This window comes from Zalophus californianus, chromosome 11 (genome assembly GCF_009762305.2).
Source record: "Zalophus californianus isolate mZalCal1 chromosome 11, mZalCal1.pri.v2, whole genome shotgun sequence".
NCBI lineage: Eukaryota > Metazoa > Chordata > Mammalia > Carnivora > Otariidae > Zalophus > Zalophus californianus.
The window spans coordinates 61,289,595-61,310,339 of record NC_045605.1 but is presented as its reverse complement, the minus strand read 5'-3'; the positions used below and the strand labels follow the sequence as shown (position 1 = coordinate 61,310,339).

At 41.0% G+C, this 20,745-nt stretch overlaps 1 protein-coding gene across 2 annotated transcripts; it reads right to left on the bottom strand.

Moving 5' to 3' along the window:
* Positions 1-436: 436 nt before the first annotated feature.
* On the bottom strand, positions 437-20,274 carry LOC113914832 (tripartite motif-containing protein 34-like). Of its 2 annotated transcripts, none has more exons than XM_035722655.1 (8): positions 20,118-20,274; positions 13,568-14,056; positions 12,645-12,740; positions 11,776-12,006; positions 5,749-5,771; positions 4,424-4,524; positions 4,092-4,118; positions 437-3,791 (listed from the first exon to the last, which is right to left on the bottom strand). In XM_035722655.1, the coding sequence occupies exons 2-8, from the start codon at positions 13,757-13,759 to the stop codon at positions 3,226-3,228; spliced, it is 1,236 nt and encodes a 411-aa protein (XP_035578548.1). In that variant the 5' UTR covers positions 13,760-14,056; positions 20,118-20,274; the 3' UTR covers positions 437-3,225. The 2 variants fall into 2 exon arrangements, with proteins under 2 accessions (XP_035578548.1, XP_027436196.1); XM_027580395.2 differs by lacking the exon at positions 20,118-20,274 and adding an exon at positions 19,833-20,023.
* Positions 20,275-20,745: the final 471 nt, after the last annotated feature.

The window sequence follows — 20,745 nt, the reverse complement described above, 5'->3', positions numbered from 1 at the left end:
ATCAGTGGTAATCACCCACCTCACATTGCACCCCCAACTGTAAGTTTCATGAAGTCAGTGAGGGACTTTCTCTATTCTGTTGCTTATTACCTCAAATCTATTAGAAGTTATTGCAAATAAGGACTGATAGATATGCAGATATATAACTATAAAAATATTTTTAATTGAATGGAACATCTTGATGATAAATCATACTTCTAGTCTACCATTCTTGCTGTGAACACAGTTGCTGTCATATCATATAATTCAGTTATTCTTGGGATGCCTGGGTGCCTCAGTCGGTTAAGCATCTGCCTTTGGCTCAGGTCATGGTCCCAGGGTCCCAGGATTGAGTCCTGCATTGGGCTCTCTGCTCACGGGGGAGCCTGCTTTTCCCTCTCCCACTCCCCCTGCCTGTGCTTGCTCTCTTTCTCTCTCTGTCAAGTAAATAAATCAAATCTTTAAAAATTTTCAGTTATTCTTCTGGTATCAATAACATATGTATGATTTCCCTTTGATAATTTTTTATTGAAGTGTAATTAACATACATTATATTAGTTTAGGTGTACAACATAATGATTCAACATTTGTATACATTGTGAAATATTCACCACAGTAAATCAAGTTACTATCTATCACCATAGGAAGTCATGAAAAAAAATGTTTTTCCTGTGATGAGAACATTCAAGATTTACTTTTGTAGCAACTTTCAAATTTGCAACACAATACTGTTTGCTATAGTCACCATGCTATACATTATACCCCCATGACTTATTTTATAACTGGAAGCCTTTACTTCTTGATCCCCTTCACCCATTTTGCCCACCCCCAAACCCTGGACTTTAGCAACCACCAATCTGATCCTCTGTATCAATGAGTTTTGTGTTGTTTGCTTGTTTTGTTTTTCAGATTACACATATGAGTGAAATCATTATGTTATTTGTCTTTCTCTGACTTATTTCACTTAGCATAATACCCTCAAGGTCCATCTGTGTTGTTGAATGGCAAGATCTCACTCTTTTAATGTCTGAGTAGTATTCTACTCTATTATTCCATTGATGGACTCTTGGGTTGTTTCCACTTTTTGACAAATACTAATCAACTTTTTTATCTCCTGTTTTTTTCCTAAGGTTTACTTGGATTGGTGTTTAATCTGTCTCCACCAACACACTTTAACTATGTTAACTCTTGCTTTACTCTATGGTTTTCTCAAATGGGAAAGTGTTTGAAAATCCATGGGTCAAAGCAGGGGATATTTCATTAGATTCCTCTCCAAGTAGGAGATGTAATGGCTGGAGGGAAAATACAGACCCCTAAGAAAGATTTATTTTTCCCTGTAACTCAGAATATACTGAACTGGAATATGGAACATACCAACATATTCAGCTCTGGTGAAAAAAATGTGCATGGTGAGAGAAGTGTAAATCCAAGTATTCTGCTTGCTCAAGTTTTCAGGTATCTTGATGAGACCTGATTTCCTCACTGATTTCTCTCAGCTCTCATAACACAGTCCCAAGATATTAACCAAGGATGTGGGGTCAGTTAAGCAATTCAGAGGAAGAGGAGTAAAACAATGGATCTAATATCCATTAGATGGGATTGGGAAAGGAAGAAGTACCAGACAGAGAAGAGGTCTTTGGCTAAGGAAGCTCTTTCCTTCTGAACACTGCAATCAATACCACTATGCTGTACTCATCACACAGTCAGACTCAGCTCTCCAATCCTCTTCAGTTTCAACCAAATGTACCAAAAAATACACCTATTCTTAATATCTCGGCATTGACCACCCAACCCTATACCATCATTGTTCCCTTTCTGAATTTGTGGGAATGCAAAATGGCATAATCACTTTGAATAAAATCTGGTGGTTTGTATAACAAAAAAGGGAAAAAAACCACTAAAATTCAGCGATTGAACTTATAGCTTAGACTATCCAGAGCAAGAAAAACTAAAGTTCTGTTTCTATAAATGGAGGTATATATTCTAACAAAGCAGCACCCATAACCTATATATCAATGCTATAAACTTTGAACAATTATAAAAACAAAGCAAAACAAACAAAAAAAATGAAGGCACTAGAGACTGATAAAACACTTAGAACCTAGAGTGTAATAGACAATTGGAGGAAGGTAATACTCTTGGAGGAGTTTTCTGGTTTTATGGCTTTTTATTTGAAAGCAAAACTCAATTGGTAGTGAGTGGAACAGTTAAAACTCAGCGGCATACAGACTTATTAGCTTGAAGAGCAAGAAGAATGATTTGGAGCTATCACAACAGCTGAAAAATGGTAGGACAATGTCTGTAAAAAAGAGATCCAGAGGATGAAATCTCAAATTGTACATACACACTGAGCAACTCTCTGAAATACACATGTTTGAGGCAGACACCAAGCAGCCCAAATAGAGCTAAAAGAACTGACCAGAGATTTCAGCTTCTGCAAATTCAGGGGACAATTTCAAATTTGAGTTCAACCAAATGCCTGAAAAAAAATATTCTTCAGAAAAATAAACAGAACCCAGAATCTTTACATCCCATTCACAATTCCCCCTGGGGAATTTTAGATACATGTTAAAATTGTTTAACATACAAAGAAACAAATGTGGTCCATACTCAAGGACAAAGGCAATCAGTGGAGATCAATTCCAAGATAATGCAGATGTCATATTTACAATAAGGACTTACAACAAGGAAGACAAGGACTTCACAGCAGCTATCATATCTAGGGTAAAGGCTATGAAAGAAAATATGCTTATAAAATGAGCAAATAGGAAATGTCAAAAAACAAAAATAGTTTTGTTAATTGAAATACTAAAACTAAAAGCTGCAATCACTCCAAATAATAATCTAGGACTGGCTTAAGAGAAATTCAGGATCACAAAAGAAAGACTAAGTGAACTTAAAAGTAGATTAACGTAAATTATCCAATATGAAAATAATGAACAGAACCTCAATAATCTGTGAAAAAAAATCAGGGTACTAACAACATAGGCATAAACCACAGAATAACTACGAAAATACAATAATAACAAAACTATAAAGGTAGTTGAATTAAATGAGAAACAAAAGGGCAAAAGTTGCATGTTCATTTCAATACATGCAGAAAGAATACATGCATTGTACAAAGACATTCTATAATAAAAGGAGAAGGGAAGGAAGAGGTGTTCGGAAGAGTGCAGGTAAGCTCAGGTGTAGATGAGCCCCAGGACAAGAGGTTCTACACAGAAGTGGGTTAGCGGCTAAGAAGGTTCAGGAACGTGGTGGGCACAGGATGATGGGGCCTGGACAGTTCCAAGGATTGAAGTATGGATAAGCAGTGTGAGAAAAGCAACATTTAGAAAATTTGTAGATGAGTGACCCGTGGTTTGTGACATTGAAAAATGAGACAATGCCTGCATCATAGTCTAGGAAAACCCCAACACGATGGGGAGGAACAGCCATGGAAATAGTCAAGACCCTGGGATGAGATGTAGAAGACTCCTCAAAGGCCTTATACTCAAATTTATTCTGTAACCCAATAACCCAGTAGCCACATTGAGGTCTGTATCTGGAGTAAACATTCTGATGCACTGTGCCTTGTCTAACGCCAAACTTTATATTACGGAAACGTGTTCTACAGTATACCCCCAGAATCCAGGCAGTCTTCTGGGACACATCGATTTCCCAGTAGTGTTTCCCTGAAGAGAAATATTGGGAGCCCAAGATACCATAATTAGTACACTTAACAGGCCAAATTGGCACAGACATCACTTTTCTCTGATCTTCTGAAAGGACAAGGCTTAAATTTAAGTTGATTGGATTCAGTGTGATGTCCACTGCAGAAAAAAAATAAAAATTGTAAGATCAGGTGAAAAATAGCGGATAGGTTTATCTGGTTACATTGTGAAGAGGGAAAGTGGGAAGTGACTAGGTAGAGCTTGTAGTGATGGATTGGGGAGGGGGTAAAACACTGGAGAAATGTATTTCATATATATATATTCTAAAATACATATAGAAATATATAATATTATATGTATAAACACATGGAGCTAAGGTCATGAAATCACACTGAAATCACAAGTTTATGAAAGGGTAGTAGAACACAGGGATTTAAAGAACCAGTAACTTCTTCTTACCCCAGTAGCACTGGACACGTGTTAGCTCTGAAACGATAAGAGATTCAGTGATGTTGATTGGAAGCAAATGATGAAGCACCAATACCTATCTCTTCTCTGGAGTAGGGCCAGCAAACGGGAGCCCTGTGAGGCTATGAATTGGTGAAAGAGATGATGAACTAGGCACCTTGCCATTCCCCCTTAGATATAACCACATCTCTCTCAGCACTATCCCTCCTTCTCTGAATACCCTCCTCCTTTCTCTCCTCTCTTTGAAACTACGCCAGCTCCCCAATTTAGTCGCTGACACCACAGGAGTCCCACATCCACCCTCCCGTTCTGGTTCTCCTCACCTCTATACGTGCGCAGCATTGTGCTCAGATCCGGAGCATGGAATACACTCTTCAGTCTTTTGGAAACAGTTTTTGGCTTCTTCAGTGTCCAGATCTCACTCCTAGGCATGACAAAAATGTTGACCCTACATCTCTTACCTTGTACCCTTCCAAAACAACTGCCTTTTTTTCTCCTTCCATGCCACTGATGCACTTGAACCCTTCTCCCTGAGAAGCCTGAGTTGGGAAGAAGGGAGAGTCCTGATGCTGAAGCCAGAAGAAATGTGCTCATGTCTACCTTCTCATTTACTATTTGTAACCTTGGGAATGTCTTCACCTTAAATAAACAGTTTATTCTTCGTAAAATGGAATAATTAACCTTTTTCTTGATACCTCATGGACATACTAGAAAATTTGATGAAATAACATGTAGAAAAAGCCTTTGCTACCTCTAAAAAAGGTATGCAATATGTGGTAAAGTCATCACAGTGGTCTTTCATGGAGGCCATAGATGTGTCTTTCCAGGCAGATAGATCAGTAAGTAGTGAGGCTGCAGATCCTAGCTATAATGTGAGAACCATAAGTCTCTTTTTGAGAACCTGTGAGCTTGTGCCCTCATCCAAAGCCTGAAACCCAGTGGTGTGACCCACAAATAACATTTGAAATTTCAGGTGCTCTGTTGAAAACACTTGGCAAAGGAGAAGTTATGACCGCTGAACTACAAATGGTTAGAATTTCCTGTGTTTGTAAGGAATTTAATTCTGTCAGGTCGGTTAGCAACTTAAGCCACAAGAACTACACTTTCCCATGTAACTTTCTAACATGTGTGACGAGGAAGAGATTAGTTATGGCACCAAGGTCAATGTCACTAACCCTGAGGCTCAGGTTTGTTTTTGAAAAACTAAACAGAACCTTGTAGAATGACCTGGTCTTTTATATTTCCGTGTAAGCAAAGTAAATATAAAGGGCTGCCCCTATAACCTATTTTAGGGCTTGATGAAGCCCTCCATGTGATAGGATAGGCACCTATGGAATACAGAAATGAGCGTAAGGACAAAGTGAAGTCACAAGAGTCTGATAGTGAAATCCGTGATCATTATTACCTTTACCATGCCTAATTCTGTGAACTCCAACCACTGAATTCACTACCGTAGAATCTGGTCTATTCTCCTTAGATGGGGAACACTTAAATCCTTGTCAATGATCAGCAATTTAAAATAATTCTACATCCAAATTTCCCTGATTTGGAATATTTTTCATTCTGATTGACCATCAGAACATTCTTATGGCTACAAACCTTTCTTCATAACACAAAAGCACCAGTCTTGGTCACCTATCATACATACCATTTCATGATTCCACTCATGTCCTAGGAAGAAGAGAGAAAACATGAGTCAAGGAGTATATAAAGATTAGAGCAGGATTAATGAAAGAAAGAAAAGAAAAACACTAGAGAAAATCAGAGAAATCAAAGGTGAACTATTTGAAAATACCGACAAAATTGACAAGTTTTTATGCAGACATACCATGAAAAAAACAGAGAGGACAAATTATTAAAATCAGAAATGAGGACACCTGGGTGCCTCAGTTGGTTAAGTGTCTGCCTTCGGCTCAGGTCATGATCCCGGGGTCCTGGGATCAAGTCCCGCCTCAGGCTCCTTGCTCAACGGGGAGTCTGATTCTGCTTCTCCCTCTGTCCCTCCCCCTGCTTGCGTGCTCTCTCTCTTTCTCCCTCTCTCTCAAAAATAAATTTTAAAAAATCTTAAAATCAGGAACGAAAGGGAAGACATTACTGCCGACTTTTACAAAAATTAATAGGAATATAAAGACTGTGAGCAATTGTATGCCAACAAATTAGATAATCCACATGAAATGGACAAATTCCTAGAAACACAGAAACTACCAATACTGATTCAAGAAGTAATAGAAAATCTGAATAGTCCTAAAACATGTAGTGATTAGATTGGAAATCAAGAACTTCCTGCTAAGAAGTCAGGCCTAGATGGCTTCACTGGTGAATTCTGCTAAAGGTTTAAAGAGGAAATAATAGAAACACTTTACAAATTCTTCCAAAAAATAGAAAAAGAGGTTACAATACCCGACTCATTCTATGAGACCAGTACTACTCTGATGCTAAAACTAGACAAAAGCATCACAAGAAAAGTGAACTACAGGCCAGTATTTCTTATGAATATAGATGTAAACTTCAACAAAATATTAAAAAACGGAATCCAACAAAATATGGAAGAATATATATACACCATGGTCAAATGGGATTTGGTTTAACATAAGAAAAGCAATTAATGTGATTCATTGTTATTAATAAAGGTAAAAACGACGTGATGATTTTAATAGACACGGGAAAAATTTGACAAAATTCTGCATCCCTTCATGATAAAAACAACAAAAAAGGAATAATAACAACCCACTAGGGATAGAGGGGAACTTCCTCAGTCTGATAAAGGGCATCTATGAAAAACTCGTAACATCATCCCTATGATGAAAAACCTAATGATTTTTCCCTGAGCTTAGGTACAAAACAAGAATGTCTACTCCTACTACTTCTATTTAAAGTGGTACTAGAGGGCGCCTGGGTGGCTCAGTTGGTTAAGCGACTGCCTTCGGCTCAGGTCATGATCCCAGGGTCCTGGGATCGAGTCCCACATCAGGCTCCCCCTGCTCTGCGGGGAGCCTGCTTCTCCCTCTGCCTCTGCCTGCCACTCCCCCTGCTTGTGCTCTCTCTCTTTCTCTCTCTGTCGAATAAATAAATAAAATCTTTAAAAAAAATAAATAAGTGGTACTAGAGGTTCTAGTCAAGGCAATTAGGCAAGAAAAAGAAATAAAAAGCATTTATATTGGAAAGAAGTAAAACTCTCTTTATTTGCAGAATACATAGTTTATATATAGCAAAGTTCTGCTCCATACACTGCCTTTATGGAACCTCTTCCACTTCTTAAATTTCAGCTCACATGCAGGTGCTGTTGCTCCCAAACTTTATATAATCTAATCATGGTCTATTGTCTCTAATCACGTATACAGGCTAATATAATACACAATGAAGAAACACTAACCAAAAGCCCAGAATATCTAAAATATAACCTACTATTCACCCACTATATTGTGTCCTCTCTTATGTCCACTTGTCAAATACGGTAACAATATTCACTTAGTCCCTGTCTCAAACACTAAAACACCCTACCAAGCCAGTCCATTCCACATCCTTAACTTCTTTTGGCTAATCTGCATTTCCACATCATCACGACTATGGATTTATTTGTTTTCAACAATATATAAATATATTTGGCCTTACTCTTAAATGCCACCAGCTGGGTTAACCAAAACAAAGGAATGGTTTTGCATCCCTGGATTAGTATAGTTTGGTTGTATATGACAAAGAAGCCACCTAACATTGCCTTAAACTACCCCCCACTTGCCACCCCCCCCAAAAATAACATGTGGACAGAGAAATATTATTTCAGTCACAGGTGGATCTGGAAGCTCAAATGCTATCATATATGTGGCTTTTCTGTGTCTCATAATTCTCTTTTCTTCCCTGTCTGTTGACTTTATTCTCAGACTTTAATTGATAGCAACTTGAAATCTCCTGGTTTAAATTATTTTCACTGATATAATTCACAGGCAAAAGGACAATTTTCTTCAATGTAGTGACAATACAATTCTGATGCCTCGAGCCACTGACCAAAATTGGGTCATATGCCCAACTTCTAATGCCCAACTGTGTAGTCTGTGGAAATACAGGAATTAGATAAACTAATTTACATAAGATTAACCTATGCATCCTCCTTGATGCTGATTATCTTAGCCCCAAACAAGTACATGGATAAAAATAGACATGCTGTGTTTCATCAGAAAGAAATCCCAGGTGTTGCTGGTAACAACAACAAAATACTGGAACAGTTTTCCAGTATCCGTCTGGATACTGAACAGATAAAAATGATAGGTGCCATGTTCACTCCATCATTTAACTCCCTATTGTCATTCACTCATGTGTCATGCTACAAAATTTGAAAAACAAAAATGGCCCAATGTAATAATACTATTACAAAAACATTAAGAACAGAAGTGCCTCCTTTCTATATCTCATCTAAATTTTCATCCATTTTCAGGTTTGGCACTTCTCTGTTAGCTCATTCTTCCCAGTCAGTTTTGAGTGTAGCCCTCATGCAAACAACAGTCCCTCTAGCAAACAATAGGCATATAATAAAATGACCCATCCAAATCACTATAATGAAGATCCAGACAAAAGAAAAGCTGTTTAAGAGTTTCAGGAAACAGGGTTATGAAGGGATAGCACCACAATCAATAGCATATATCTCAACATGTTGGAAAGGAACATCCAAACTCCCTAATCTAGTAAAAGAGTAAATTCCTTGGTTAGCCCATTTGTCATTCTTTGAAGCTGTTATCTAAATGTGGGAAGTTAATCCCACAAAATGTATAACATTTATCTACTGAGCACCGTTTTTATTACAAGTAACCAGGTACCAACTTAAGCTGGCTTAAGCAGAACAGATGCCTGGCAAAGTGACATAAACACGAGTCTTTGTGAAGTTGGCAATAGAAAGAGTTGTGAAGAGCTTGTGGATGAACTATAAACAAGGGAAAAGGAATAAGCCTGCAAAGTTTTTGTTTTTACTCAGATATAACAAAATACCAAAAAAAAAAAAAAATCACCTTTTATAGTGCACAATTTAGTAGGTTTTAGTATATTTACTATGTATATTTACCATCACCACTATTTAATTCCAGAACATTTTCATTATTGCAAAAAGAAACCTTACTCTCAGTAGCAACCATTTCCTGCCTCCTCTACAGTCCCTGGCAACTACTAACCTAATGTCTGTGTCTATGGATTTATCAATTAGACTTCATATAAATGGAATCATATAATAAGGGCCTTTTGGGTCTGTCTTCTTTCACTTATATTTTCAAGGTTCATCCATGTGGTAGCATCTATTAGTGCTAATTTCTTTTTAGAGCCTAATAATATTACATTGTTTGGGTATAACACATTTTGTTTATTCCTTCTTCAGTTAATGGAGAATTGGGTTGTTTCCACTTTTGAGCTATTATGAACAATGCTGCCATGAGCTTTTGTATACAAGTTTAGCTGTGGACATGTTTTCATTTCCAGGAATGGAATTTCTGGGCCATATGGTAACTCTATCTTCAACTTTTTGAGGAACTGCCAAGCAGTTTTCCAAAATAGCTTCACCATTTTACAACTTCACTAGCAATATATGAAAGTTCCAATTTCTGCACATCTTTGTCAACTCTTGGTATTGTCCATTTTTTTTGGTTTTGGTTTTACATTTCCCTGATGGCTAATGATATCAGTCATCTTTTCATGTGCTTATTTACTATTTATATATCTTCTCTGGAAAAATATCTATTTAAGTCCCTTTCTAAAAAAGATTTATTTATTTATTTGAGACAGAGAGAGCAACTGAGTGGGGAGAGAATCCCAAGCAGAATCCACACTGAGTGTGGAGCCTGACTCAGGGCTTAATCTTCTGACCCATGAGATCATGACCTGAGCCGAAATTACAAGTGGATGCTTAACCGACTGAGCCACCCAGGCACCCCTCAAGTTCTTTATCCATTTTTAAATTAGGTTGTCTTTTTTTGTTTTTTTTAAAGATGTATTTATTTATTTGATAAAGAGAATGCACACATAAGCCAGGAGGAGGGGGGGGGGCAGAGCAGAGGGAGAGGGACAAGCCAACTCTGCGCTGAGCACAGAGTCAGATGAGGGGCTGGATCCCAGGACCCTGAGATCATCACCTTAGCTGAAATCAAGAGTCAGATGCTTAACTGACTGAGCCACCAGGTGCCCCAGGTTGTCTTCTTATTGTTGAGTTGTAAAAGGTTTTCCCTATATCATGAATACTAAACCTTATCATATATATGATTTGAAAATATTTTCTCGCATTCTGTGAGATGTTTTTTCACTTGTACATAGTGTCCTTTGAAGCACAACAGTTTCCAATTTTGATGAGCTCCAATTTATTTTATTTTTGGTTGCTTCTGTTTTTGGTGCCGTATCTGTGAAGCTATTGCCTAATCCCAAGTCACAAAGATTTATACCTATGCTTTCTCCTAAGAGTCTTATAATTTTTGCCTTTTTACTTACATTTAGATTTTTGATCTACTTTGAGTTAATTTTTGTATATGGTGTGAAGTAGGAGTCTACCTTCATTTTTTGGCATGTGGATATTCTGTTTTCCCAGCCTAATTTGTTGAAAAGACCTATTGTAGATTTTATTAAAATTTGTTTAGTGTTATAATCACTTAGAGATCCTAATGCAAAATGCATTAAAAAATGCAAAATCTACATTACTACAATGGGTCTGAGGACCTAAGGTTTTTATAGCACTCCAGGTGATTCCGATACAAAAAAAAGATTTTGTGACCTCTGCCCCAGAGTAATCTGAAATCAAAAAAGAAGAAAAAAAGTCAAGGGAACTGAAAAAAAGAAAAAAGGAGAAAACTAAGATACAAGCATCAGAGACAAAGGAAACAAGCCAACATGTGAAAATCAATTATCCTTCTGCTTGACATCAAGAATTTAAAAAAAAAAAAAAGTGTTTGGAAATCCAGAAAAGAAAAGGAAAAAGATAGGGAATCAGGTAAAAACTATGAAAAGTCTGGAATTCCCTGAATGACCATCATACATCATGGCTCAGAATCACAGTCACAGTATTAAAGCTTCAAAAAAAAAAACTTTAAATTTTAATTAATTGTTGCCTCAAGTGTCTATAGATTTGTACCAGCATGCTTTCCTGACACCAGCAACCTTTCTGGCACACACACAACTCACATACACACTTGCACACAGACTCTCACCACTCAAGTATAATACTTCCTATCCATATATTTGCCCATCCTCCTAAGAAAAGGCTCAATGTTCTATCTCTTCATGTTTAAAAAAAAAAATCTAACAAGAGAAGTTTGTAATAATAAATACAGATTTTTTTAATTAAAAAAAAGGGATAAATTTCTTATACCTGAAAATTCATGTATTTGCCTATGGCTAAGATGAATGAAAAGAACTTGAAAATTATCCAACACTGGATCACAGATAATAGGGGTCTAGAGAATATCACTGGATACCATGGATCTTCTCTCCAAGGTCAAATGTATTTCCTTACTTCATAAAATAATAAAGTAGGACACTCCCCTGGAATGCTTATATTCGATGGTCCATGATATCTTGAATGGATGACAAAGAATGGCTCCACAAAGCCAAAGGAACCTCTTAGTGTCAACACCAAGATCAGAGCCCAAGGACACAGAAAAGAAGGTAGCTTAGACTGTGTTTCAAGAATTCCAGAGTGCGGCATTCCTCTTACCTGCAGCAGGTCCACTGTTGACCATTTACAGCGATGCTCCAGATCTGAGATGAGCTCTTTCACCAACTGGTTCTGCTGAGCCAGCTCAGCCTCAGCCTCAGCCAAGCTATCCAGGATCCTCTTCTCCTCTCCCTCCAATTCTTGCAGTTCTCTCTGCTCCTCACTGTCCAGGATGTTTCTAAGCTGATCGAATTCTGTCCATATCCTTTGTCTCTCAGTCTGTATCTGGAACTGCAAGGTTGGACAAACAAGAGAGGTAAAGAGTCTATCTGCCTGAAAACCTAGTGTATAAGGGATTAGGAGCCAAGAAAAGACATAGTTTTTCACTGAGTTCTACCCAAGAGGGAAATGGAGGCACAGGGGCAATTTTTGGGAAAGCTGGGTATTTTTCCTACTATTTTCCCTTTAGTAAACAGGCCTCAGACTGTCTTATCTAGGCCAACCCTGGGATGAAATGTAAAACCTAAGTGAGGTTTAGGTTGCAGATGGCTGTATTGGACACTCACACCTCCCCGCATTACCATACTTCCAAGTTTGAACCTTGGGGAAAATCTTGGTCTTTTGCCCAGTGTCTTTCACTGGAAGTGTCAGAGTCTCATTGGAAAAGAGGAATGGAAGACAGAATTTTCCATCCTTCCTCACCGAAGAGTCTGTCTTTATTCTCAATTCCAGATACCTGTGTGTACTTGTAACATGTCCACTCTCCAGCCCTCAACGTAACAGAGACAGGACAAAGAGGAGAACTAATCAAATGGCTTCTGGATGCATTCTGTGTCAGGGAACAAAGAGGAAGGGGCTTCCTTGTGATTTGGACTGAAGGTCCTGCCAAGATTCCTGTGTCAAAAACCCCTTAGAAAGTCTCTTCCTACCTTCCAGGAAGTCCGCTCTTCTCTGATGTCAGCTTCCAACTTCTCAGCTTTCTGTTGCTCCTTCCTCAGCCTCTCCAGAGCTGCCTGGAGCTTCTCCTGTGAAAGAGAAGTCACATCAGATGACTCACATCAGGACTCATCAACAATCTATGAGCTTTCACAGCAAAGAATAAATGGGGAAGAAATCAGGCTGATCCCTGAAGAGACCAGTTTACAGAAATTGTGATTAGAATCTATGATACAGAAGAAAACCTAAGGAGAATACATCCTTTGTTCCTGGGTGTCACCATCCCTCACCAAGAGTAGCCTAATTCTCTCTTTTCATAGAGGATTGATTCTGCAGTCCCAAGAAAAATCCTATACTCTTACTGACACTCTTTCCACATCCAATCCGCAATGTTGAAGAGCAACCATTCTGCTGAGGGGAACAACGAGAGCCAAGCTCTCCACTCATATAACAAAAGGGGAAAAAAAAAAAGGAAAACCTCTCACTCTTGGCCAAGAGTCTAGGCTCTAGACTCTAGGCTCATTCCCTCCCTTTATTAGGATTTATTTATTTGAGAGAGAGTGGGGAGAAGGGGCAGAGGAAGAGAGAAAGGGGAAGCAGACTCCCCATTGAGCCTGGAGCCCCATGTGGGGCTGGATCTCATGACCCTGAGATCACAAGCCAAGCTGAAACCAAGAGTCAGAGGCTTAACTGACTGAGCCATACAGGCACCCCAAGGCTCATTCTTTATGTAAGTGGAAGGAATACACAGAAATGTCCTTCAGGCATTGGAAGCTGAGCATAGTGTAAGAGACATACATGAAAGGAGATTACAGGGCTCAGTACCATGGTGCCAAGCTGTGTACAGAAGGATGGAAAGGTGAGATTTCCCACCAAGTACCATCTTCCTCCTCTCTCCCTCCATCCTGGGCCCTACCTGACATTCCTTGACTACTTCCTCCGCGGGGAATGTGTGGTGACCATGGTGCTCCTGAGACCGCTCACAAAGCCAACAAATGACCTTCCTATCCTCCTTACAGAAGAGCAGGAGTTTCTCTTCATGGTGCACACAGAGGTTTCTCTTCAGCTCCTTCTCTGGGTTCAACTTGGACTCTGTGATTTTCTCCATTATGTTGACCAGATGCTGATTAGGACATAGGTTTCCAAGTGAGTATCTGATGCCACACACAGGACAGCTGCTTTCCTCTCCTGGGCTGATCTCTGACTCCTTGGTGTCCACAGTGATGCAGGCTTGACAGAAGCTGTGGCCACAGTCTAGAGTCAGGGATTCTGTCAAAAGCTTCAGGCAGATGGGACAGGACACCTCATCTTGTATATTCAGGATTTTTAAAGCCTTAGTACATCTCCCCTGGCTTCTTCCTGTCCTAACTCCTGGAGCTCTTCTTGCTTAAAGGTTCCTGGATGGCTGGGCAGATTGAAAGGGGATGAGGTAAGAATGGCAGTAGTAAAAAGGTTTTTAATTGTGCAGATATTAAGGATTGGCCAAAACTGAAATGTTGAAGGACAAAAAAGAAGAGAAAAAAAAAAAACAGAAATAAAATTCAGTGGCCTGGGTAAACTGCTAATGCCTCAGGCTTCCGCATTTGGTCTTCTTTAAGCCTGGAATGATCCACCCCTGGATATTTGTATGACTTCCTCTTATACTTCATCCAACTCTCTCCTTAAATATCATTTCATCAGAAGGACCCAATGGGAAAAAAAAAAAAAGAAGGACCCAATGATTACTTTATCTATAGCACAATTACCAATACATCATTCACTACACATTAGTCATCCTTTTCTTATTATCACGATATATATGATATCTTTTCCTTAAATACCCTACTCCTAAAATACAATCCACACATAGATTAGGCACTTTGTTTTTATTCACTCCTGTATCCCTAGTGCTAGAATGCACAGGAACACAACCTTTGATGAATATATAAAGAACTTCCTCATTTCTCCATAGGTGATTAGACCTCTTTTTTATCAGCATTTCATCTTCTTGTTCCATTAATTATCTGTTTTCCAATAGGTAAACATTGGGACCACAGATATAGTTTCAACATAAGAAATGCTTACCTCCACATATACCTGTCCCATACAGAACCCTTCCATTCTCTCATATTCACTCCCAGAGACACTCACAGAAACAAATGCCACAGTAGGGAAGGAATTTACCACTAAGAATTGTAGAACTAGTTACAATTTATAAATCACTTTGACCTATTTATTCTTTACACAAAAGTCCTTGGGAAATAGAGTACTTTATTGAAGTGTGTAAATTGAATGAAGTAGCTCATAAAGATTATTTCATTCAGTAAGTTGAATTAGGGTGAATACAATGTCCTCAGGATCCTTTTTCAGAGGTCTGGTAGGTGTGAGAAACACTACCACCCAGGGGTGCCTGTTTTGGAGGAACTAGTAATTTGCCAAAAAGGAGAATATCCGAGATATTCCCCTTGGATAAGTAAGGATTGAACTAAAAGTTGTGAGAAGGGGTATGGAATGAGAAAGAGGAAAAACATATTTTAGAGAGAAGAAGTCACATGTATGAATGCCTTGTTGATGGAAGACACAACATCTTCTACAGGTCTTAAAATACCCGTATGGCCGGTATGCAGATAGTTGCTAGGCTTTTGGCGTTAATATGCCAGCAGGGACCAAAAATGTGGCCCTTCCTAAATGATGTAAAAGAGACAGCCTCTCTCCAAAGAGCAGGGATCGGTGTTGGGAGCTTGTAGGACAAGCTGCTGGAGGGACTGAGAAACAGACAAGGCTGAGAGAGACGGTCAGATAAAAGTGACAGAACTGGGAGTTAGGTTGGATGTACGGGTCATCATCAGGCTTCAGTCCTTTCTTGCCGTAAAAAGGACATGAACATTACCTTCTCCTAGCACTCTGTTTTATTTTTATTGTTTTCGGTAAGCACAGACCTCCACTTCCACAAGTGGGTTGTGACTCGTGTAATGAAATCTTTGCCGGCAGGGGGCTGGAAGCTATGTTCATGGCTCTTACGAGGTAATCCGTCTATCGGCCCAAGACTACCTAAGCTATGTTAGTTTCATACATACCACGTGGTCTTGTTCTCTTACAAATGACCGGATGAAGGACATACAGTCCCTCCTATGCCTCTGTATGGACCCTCACTGAGAGCTCACGTGAGGCAGCCATGCTGCTGTGCGGCATCTCCTGTCCCGTAGGTTAGCTTAGCCCCAGCTAAGCTACGTGAACCTGACTGGTTTCCGTCCTGCTAAGTCACATGAGTGGGAATGACAAACCAAACCTAAAATTATTCCTGGTGGTCAGTCAGAAAGCATATCACAGGGTGGCAGCATGGAGACGCTGCTGATCCTCGGAACCCGGACTCATTATGATGGACAAGGAACTGTGAGGCAAAAACCAAACAAACAAAAAAACCAAAAAAGGAAGATCTCAGTAGATATTAATCATGATACTTGTTTTAAACGATTGAACTCTATCCCCCACATCGGCATCGCCTGTGTAAATGTGACCTTGTTTGGAAATAAGGTCTTTGCAGATGTAATCAAGTTAAGACGAGGTAATACTGGAACAGGTGGGCTCTCAATCCAATGACCAGTGTCCTTTAAGAAGAGGAGAGGGTGCACCGCATACAGGGGAGAAGGCCACGTGGCAATGGTGGCAGAGACTGGAGCAGTGCAGCAACCAGGCAAGGAATGCCAAGGACTGATGGAAACCACCAGAAGCTAGGAGAGAAACATGGAACAGATTTTCCCTCAGTCCCTACGGGAGAAACCAATTCTGCTAACACCTTGACTTTTGACTTCTGGTCTCCTGAACTGTGGGAGAATAAATTCCTGTGGTTTGAAGCCATAATTGATTATAAAACCTTAGGAAAGTAACACAGTTGAAAAGGTCTGATAAAGAAAGAACTGAGGTTCGTAACAAACCATAATCTCCCCTTTGCTCTAAAAAGAGAAAATAGGGGCATGATGAAAGCTGTATGGAGATAAATTTAGGTTTAGAAATATGTTCACTTCTCCAATCATCCAGTAAGTGAACCTGGTGAAAGATAAAGCTGAATGTGGACTGGTCAATGTGATCTATGGTAGCCAATGGTACAGATATTGAAAATTGTCCTATGGTCAGATCAGGCTTTAATGACTGGCCACACCAGGGGTTTACAGGACATGATAACATCCACCCCTGCTCACAGCTGAAGCTATAAGCCAACCATAGGCATGGGGTGCTCTGTTATCTTTCATTCTATTCAGTATCCAACCAATGCTGAGAAACATCTCAAGTCTATGGGGAAGTGGACCCTGCATCCTACTATGGGGTTATAAACCTCATGTTCACAGTGGGGCTACAAGAAGTTGATGCTGAAGCAGCTGCCACCACACTGGTCACAGAAGGAGAAAGGTACAAAGGAGGCAGAGCCCCCACACATGGGCAGTGACCCCACCGGTGCCCAAGAGTGCCCCGAGAACCCAGCAGTGATCAGGAAGATAGGGAGGGAATACAAGCAGTATCTGCCTGATGGGAGTCCCAGGTCAACTGGCGGCCACACATAACCTACACTTGAGTTTTCTCCTAACATCAGGACCCATGAAAATGCAACTCTATGCCTCTCTGCAGGTCACACAGTAAAATAAAAGTGTCTCCAGGAAGTGGCGTGCAGGGAAGGATGTTCTTTGAAGTTTTAGACAGCATCCTAGACATTTCTCTTGGTTTCCTGGGCCAGGAATTGCCCCTAGGGAAAGTCAGACCTATTCTTGACATGGAGAGACCTGGGGAACTCAGAAATATTGCAATGCTCCCTCCCCATAACTCTATATTGAGAGTTCCTGCTTCAGCAACTCCTTAGAATCCAGGGCTAAATCTGTGCCTGCCCCCACCCAAAAAAAACGCCCCATTCATGACCCTCTCTCCAAGAGCTCTAGCTCTCTGGTAAATATGTTTCTAGAAAGTAATATTTTTAAAAAGTCGTTTAAAAAAAAGTCATTTTGTAACATAGGACCACTTTTATTAAATTGCTCCTAGTCTCATTAGTTCATCAGAAGACACTAAGAGTGTTTTCTTTTCTTTTCTTTTTTTTTTAAAACAGAGAAAATGTTCATTTAATTGCCATTTTGAAAGCTCACTTACAAATTTTGCATATTTCAAATTTAGTAAAAGTTTTATTTAGTGTATCTTGTGATGAGAATGGGAAGTGTATTACTCACATGACTCAGCCATTATACTTTAAATACAGAATAGTTTGTGAGTAGAGAAAGGTTTGTTTCTTTAGTTTCTCCAAATGATTTGGGGCTGGGCTTAAAGGTATAGCTGCAATTTACACAACTTAATAAAGCTTTCAACTCCACAATTTTCATACAAGATCTTCCTAAGGATCATCAGGGCATAAAATTTATAGATGTTTTGACTAAGAGTGTTTTCTTCAAATTAGTCCCAACCATTTCCACTGCCATCCCCCTGGCAGGAGCCACCTGCGTCTCCTGCGTGGATTCTGGGTAATGGTTCTCCCTGAAACTATCACTGCCCTTCCTCAGTGTGCTGCCATCGCTGTTCTCATGTCGCTGACTAGAGTTCTCCTCAGAGCAGACACCAGTCCTGTCACCCTTGTGCTCAGATACGTGTCGTCCTGTGTGAGCGGGTCGTCATCACCACCAGTCAGGCCACATGACACACCTCCTCCCTCCAGCCTTTAACCCCTGAGGCCACCTCCTTCTCCTCTCTGCCTACTCCGCCCCAGCCCACACTGGCCTCTTTTCAATCCGGGAGGAAACCCATGCTAAAGCCTTTGAATCCCTCATATTCTTAAGATTCTACTCAAATATCTCCTCACAAGGAGGCCTTCAGGAAAACTACTTAATAGTTGCAAGGCCTTTACGAGGTCACTACCTTTGACACTTAAAAACTGTTACCTCATGCTATTAGTCACCTTCTTGTATACATATCAATTATTTGTTTGTTTACAATCTCTCCCCAGCTCAACTGTAAGCTCTTCTATGTATTTAACATTTACTCCATGTTGAATGCATATTCATTGCACTTTTTTTTTTTTTACACAAGCAGCTTTAGTTCCAATGAATCAATTGTTTAAATAAATAAATAAATCTATTTCATCCTATGGGTTTGGGCTTTGTTTTGGACCCTGGGGGACAATCAGTATCTGGGCAGAAATGGACCCCATCCAGGAGTAAAGCATAGATCCCCCCAGGAAGACAGGAACAGTGACTTCTGAAAAGTAGGCGTACAGGATGTACATGTGTCAGGAGGCATGTAACAAACCCATCAACGTGAAAACTGCTCACAAGTGAGCTTAAGACGGGACATCATCACTGTCAGTCATGGAGCAAATGTCTTAGCAAGACCACTGGATCTCTGGGCTCCTTCATTTTTTTTTTTTCTTAAAGATTTTTATTTATTTATTTGACAGAGAGAGACAGCGAGAAAGGGAACACAAGCAGGGGGAGTGAGAAGCAGGCTTCCTGCTGAGCAGGGAGCCCGATGTGGGGCTCGATCCCAGGACCCTAGGATCGTGACCTGAGCCGAAGGCAGACGCTTAGCGACTGAGCCACCCAGGGGCCCCCTCTGGACTCCCTCTGAGCAATAATCAGCTCCTGTTAATTAGCTCTGAACGAAGAAAAATATTAAGGAATTGAGATAACCATGCAAAGAGGTGTCTACGGAGGAGGAATGATGGAGAAAGAGCCCTAAGGCAGGTGAAGAGGACAGCGGCCTATGCAGGGCAGTGCAAAGAGACCCCTGGGACTGGCACTCGGAAGGACACAGGGCGTAAGGGGGCCAGGGAGGCAGGTGGCAGGCACATCACCCCCCAGGCCAGCAGGAGAGGAAGGCCCGAGACGGCCCCTCGGTTGGTTCCCCCCGGCAGGAATGAGAGAATCAGCTCCAATATGAGCCCGGGCATGCCCCCCAAACTCCAATTTGTCTTGTGCTCTGCTCTAGGAGCCTGGGCTTTCAAACCTCTGGAACACAGGGACCTCTTCTGCCAGCTTTTCTTCAAGCAGGTAGAGGTGGGCAGAAGAGAAGATACTTTCTGTTCATCTTTGAGAAAGAGAGAGAGTGAGAGAGGGAAAGGATTCCAGTTCTCAGCGAGGCAGGCAATTCAAACTCCAGAACAGTAAGGGGATGAGGGTGGACGCAGCCTGGAGAAAGAAGGGCCCCTCCAGGAAAGGAACAATGCTCCCCACCTCTTTGGCGCTCCTTTCTCTCCAGGCCACCCGTCACCAGATTCAAGGCTGCCTTCTGTCTGTACTCAGAGCAGGAAGTCTGCAAACTGGCTTTTCCTCCCTTCAGGGCACTTCTGGGCCACACACTAAACTCACATCCCTTCCTGTCGTACCTTCCTTCTGGCGTCTCCCACCGTCTGCCCCCCACTAACTTCCCCAAGCACCCTGAAGCCCCAGCAGGGAGTCTTGGCTCCTGATTTAAGTGGTGAAGAAAAGCCAGGGCAGGCGTGGTCAGCATTTCCTCACCAAACAGGCGCTGGGTCGGCCAGAAGCCACTCCTCCTGAGCAGATGGCTGGGAAATGAAAGTGAAATCTTCAGGGCTGGCAGGAAGATGAAAGGGGAAGAAGCTTCTGGGCCCAACGGGCAGTGGTCCTGTAGGGCCACTGGAAGAGAAATGCTTCAACTCAGTGCTTCGAAAGGCGGGGAGGGAGGGCTGCCCCAAGGGACTTTTGGCGAAGTCTGAGGACAGATTTGGTTGCCCAACCTGGGGGACGCCACTGCCATCTAGTGGGTAGAGGCCAGGGGTACGGCTCACCGCTCCGCAGCGCACAGGACAGCTCCCGCGGCAAAGAAGGATCCAGTCCAAAATGTCCAGAGTGCTGAGACTGAGATGCTGTTTTAACCGCCTCTGCTTCCTGGGCCAGCTAGGCACGGAGAGTCTCCTCCCATCTTATGGTTGTGCACAGGCCGTCAGTTCGGCCTACCAATTTGAATTATCCCCTCAGGTCCCGCCTTCCATTTACCCCCAAAGAACACACCACCACCTCCTAGGAAACAGCCAGGAGTTGGGCAGACGAGGGATGGAGGGTGCTGGAAGAGTTGGCGACAAAGGACCACGACAACTTTTTGGAGTATGATTTTCTAAATCCTATT

Coding starts and splice junctions, on each gene's coding strand:
- LOC113914832 (XM_035722655.1), bottom strand. CDS start 13,759: ATGGAGAAAATCACAGAGTCCAAGTTGAACCCAGAGAAGGAGCTGAAG. Junction 12,741..13,567: donor AAGTAGTCAAGGAATGTCAG/GTAGGGCCCAGG, acceptor TCTCTTTCACAG/GAGAAGCTCCAGGCAGCTCT. Junction 4,119..4,423: donor AATGCTGCGCACGTATAGAG/GTGAGGAGAACC, acceptor TTATCGTTTCAG/AGCTAACACGTGTCCAGTGC.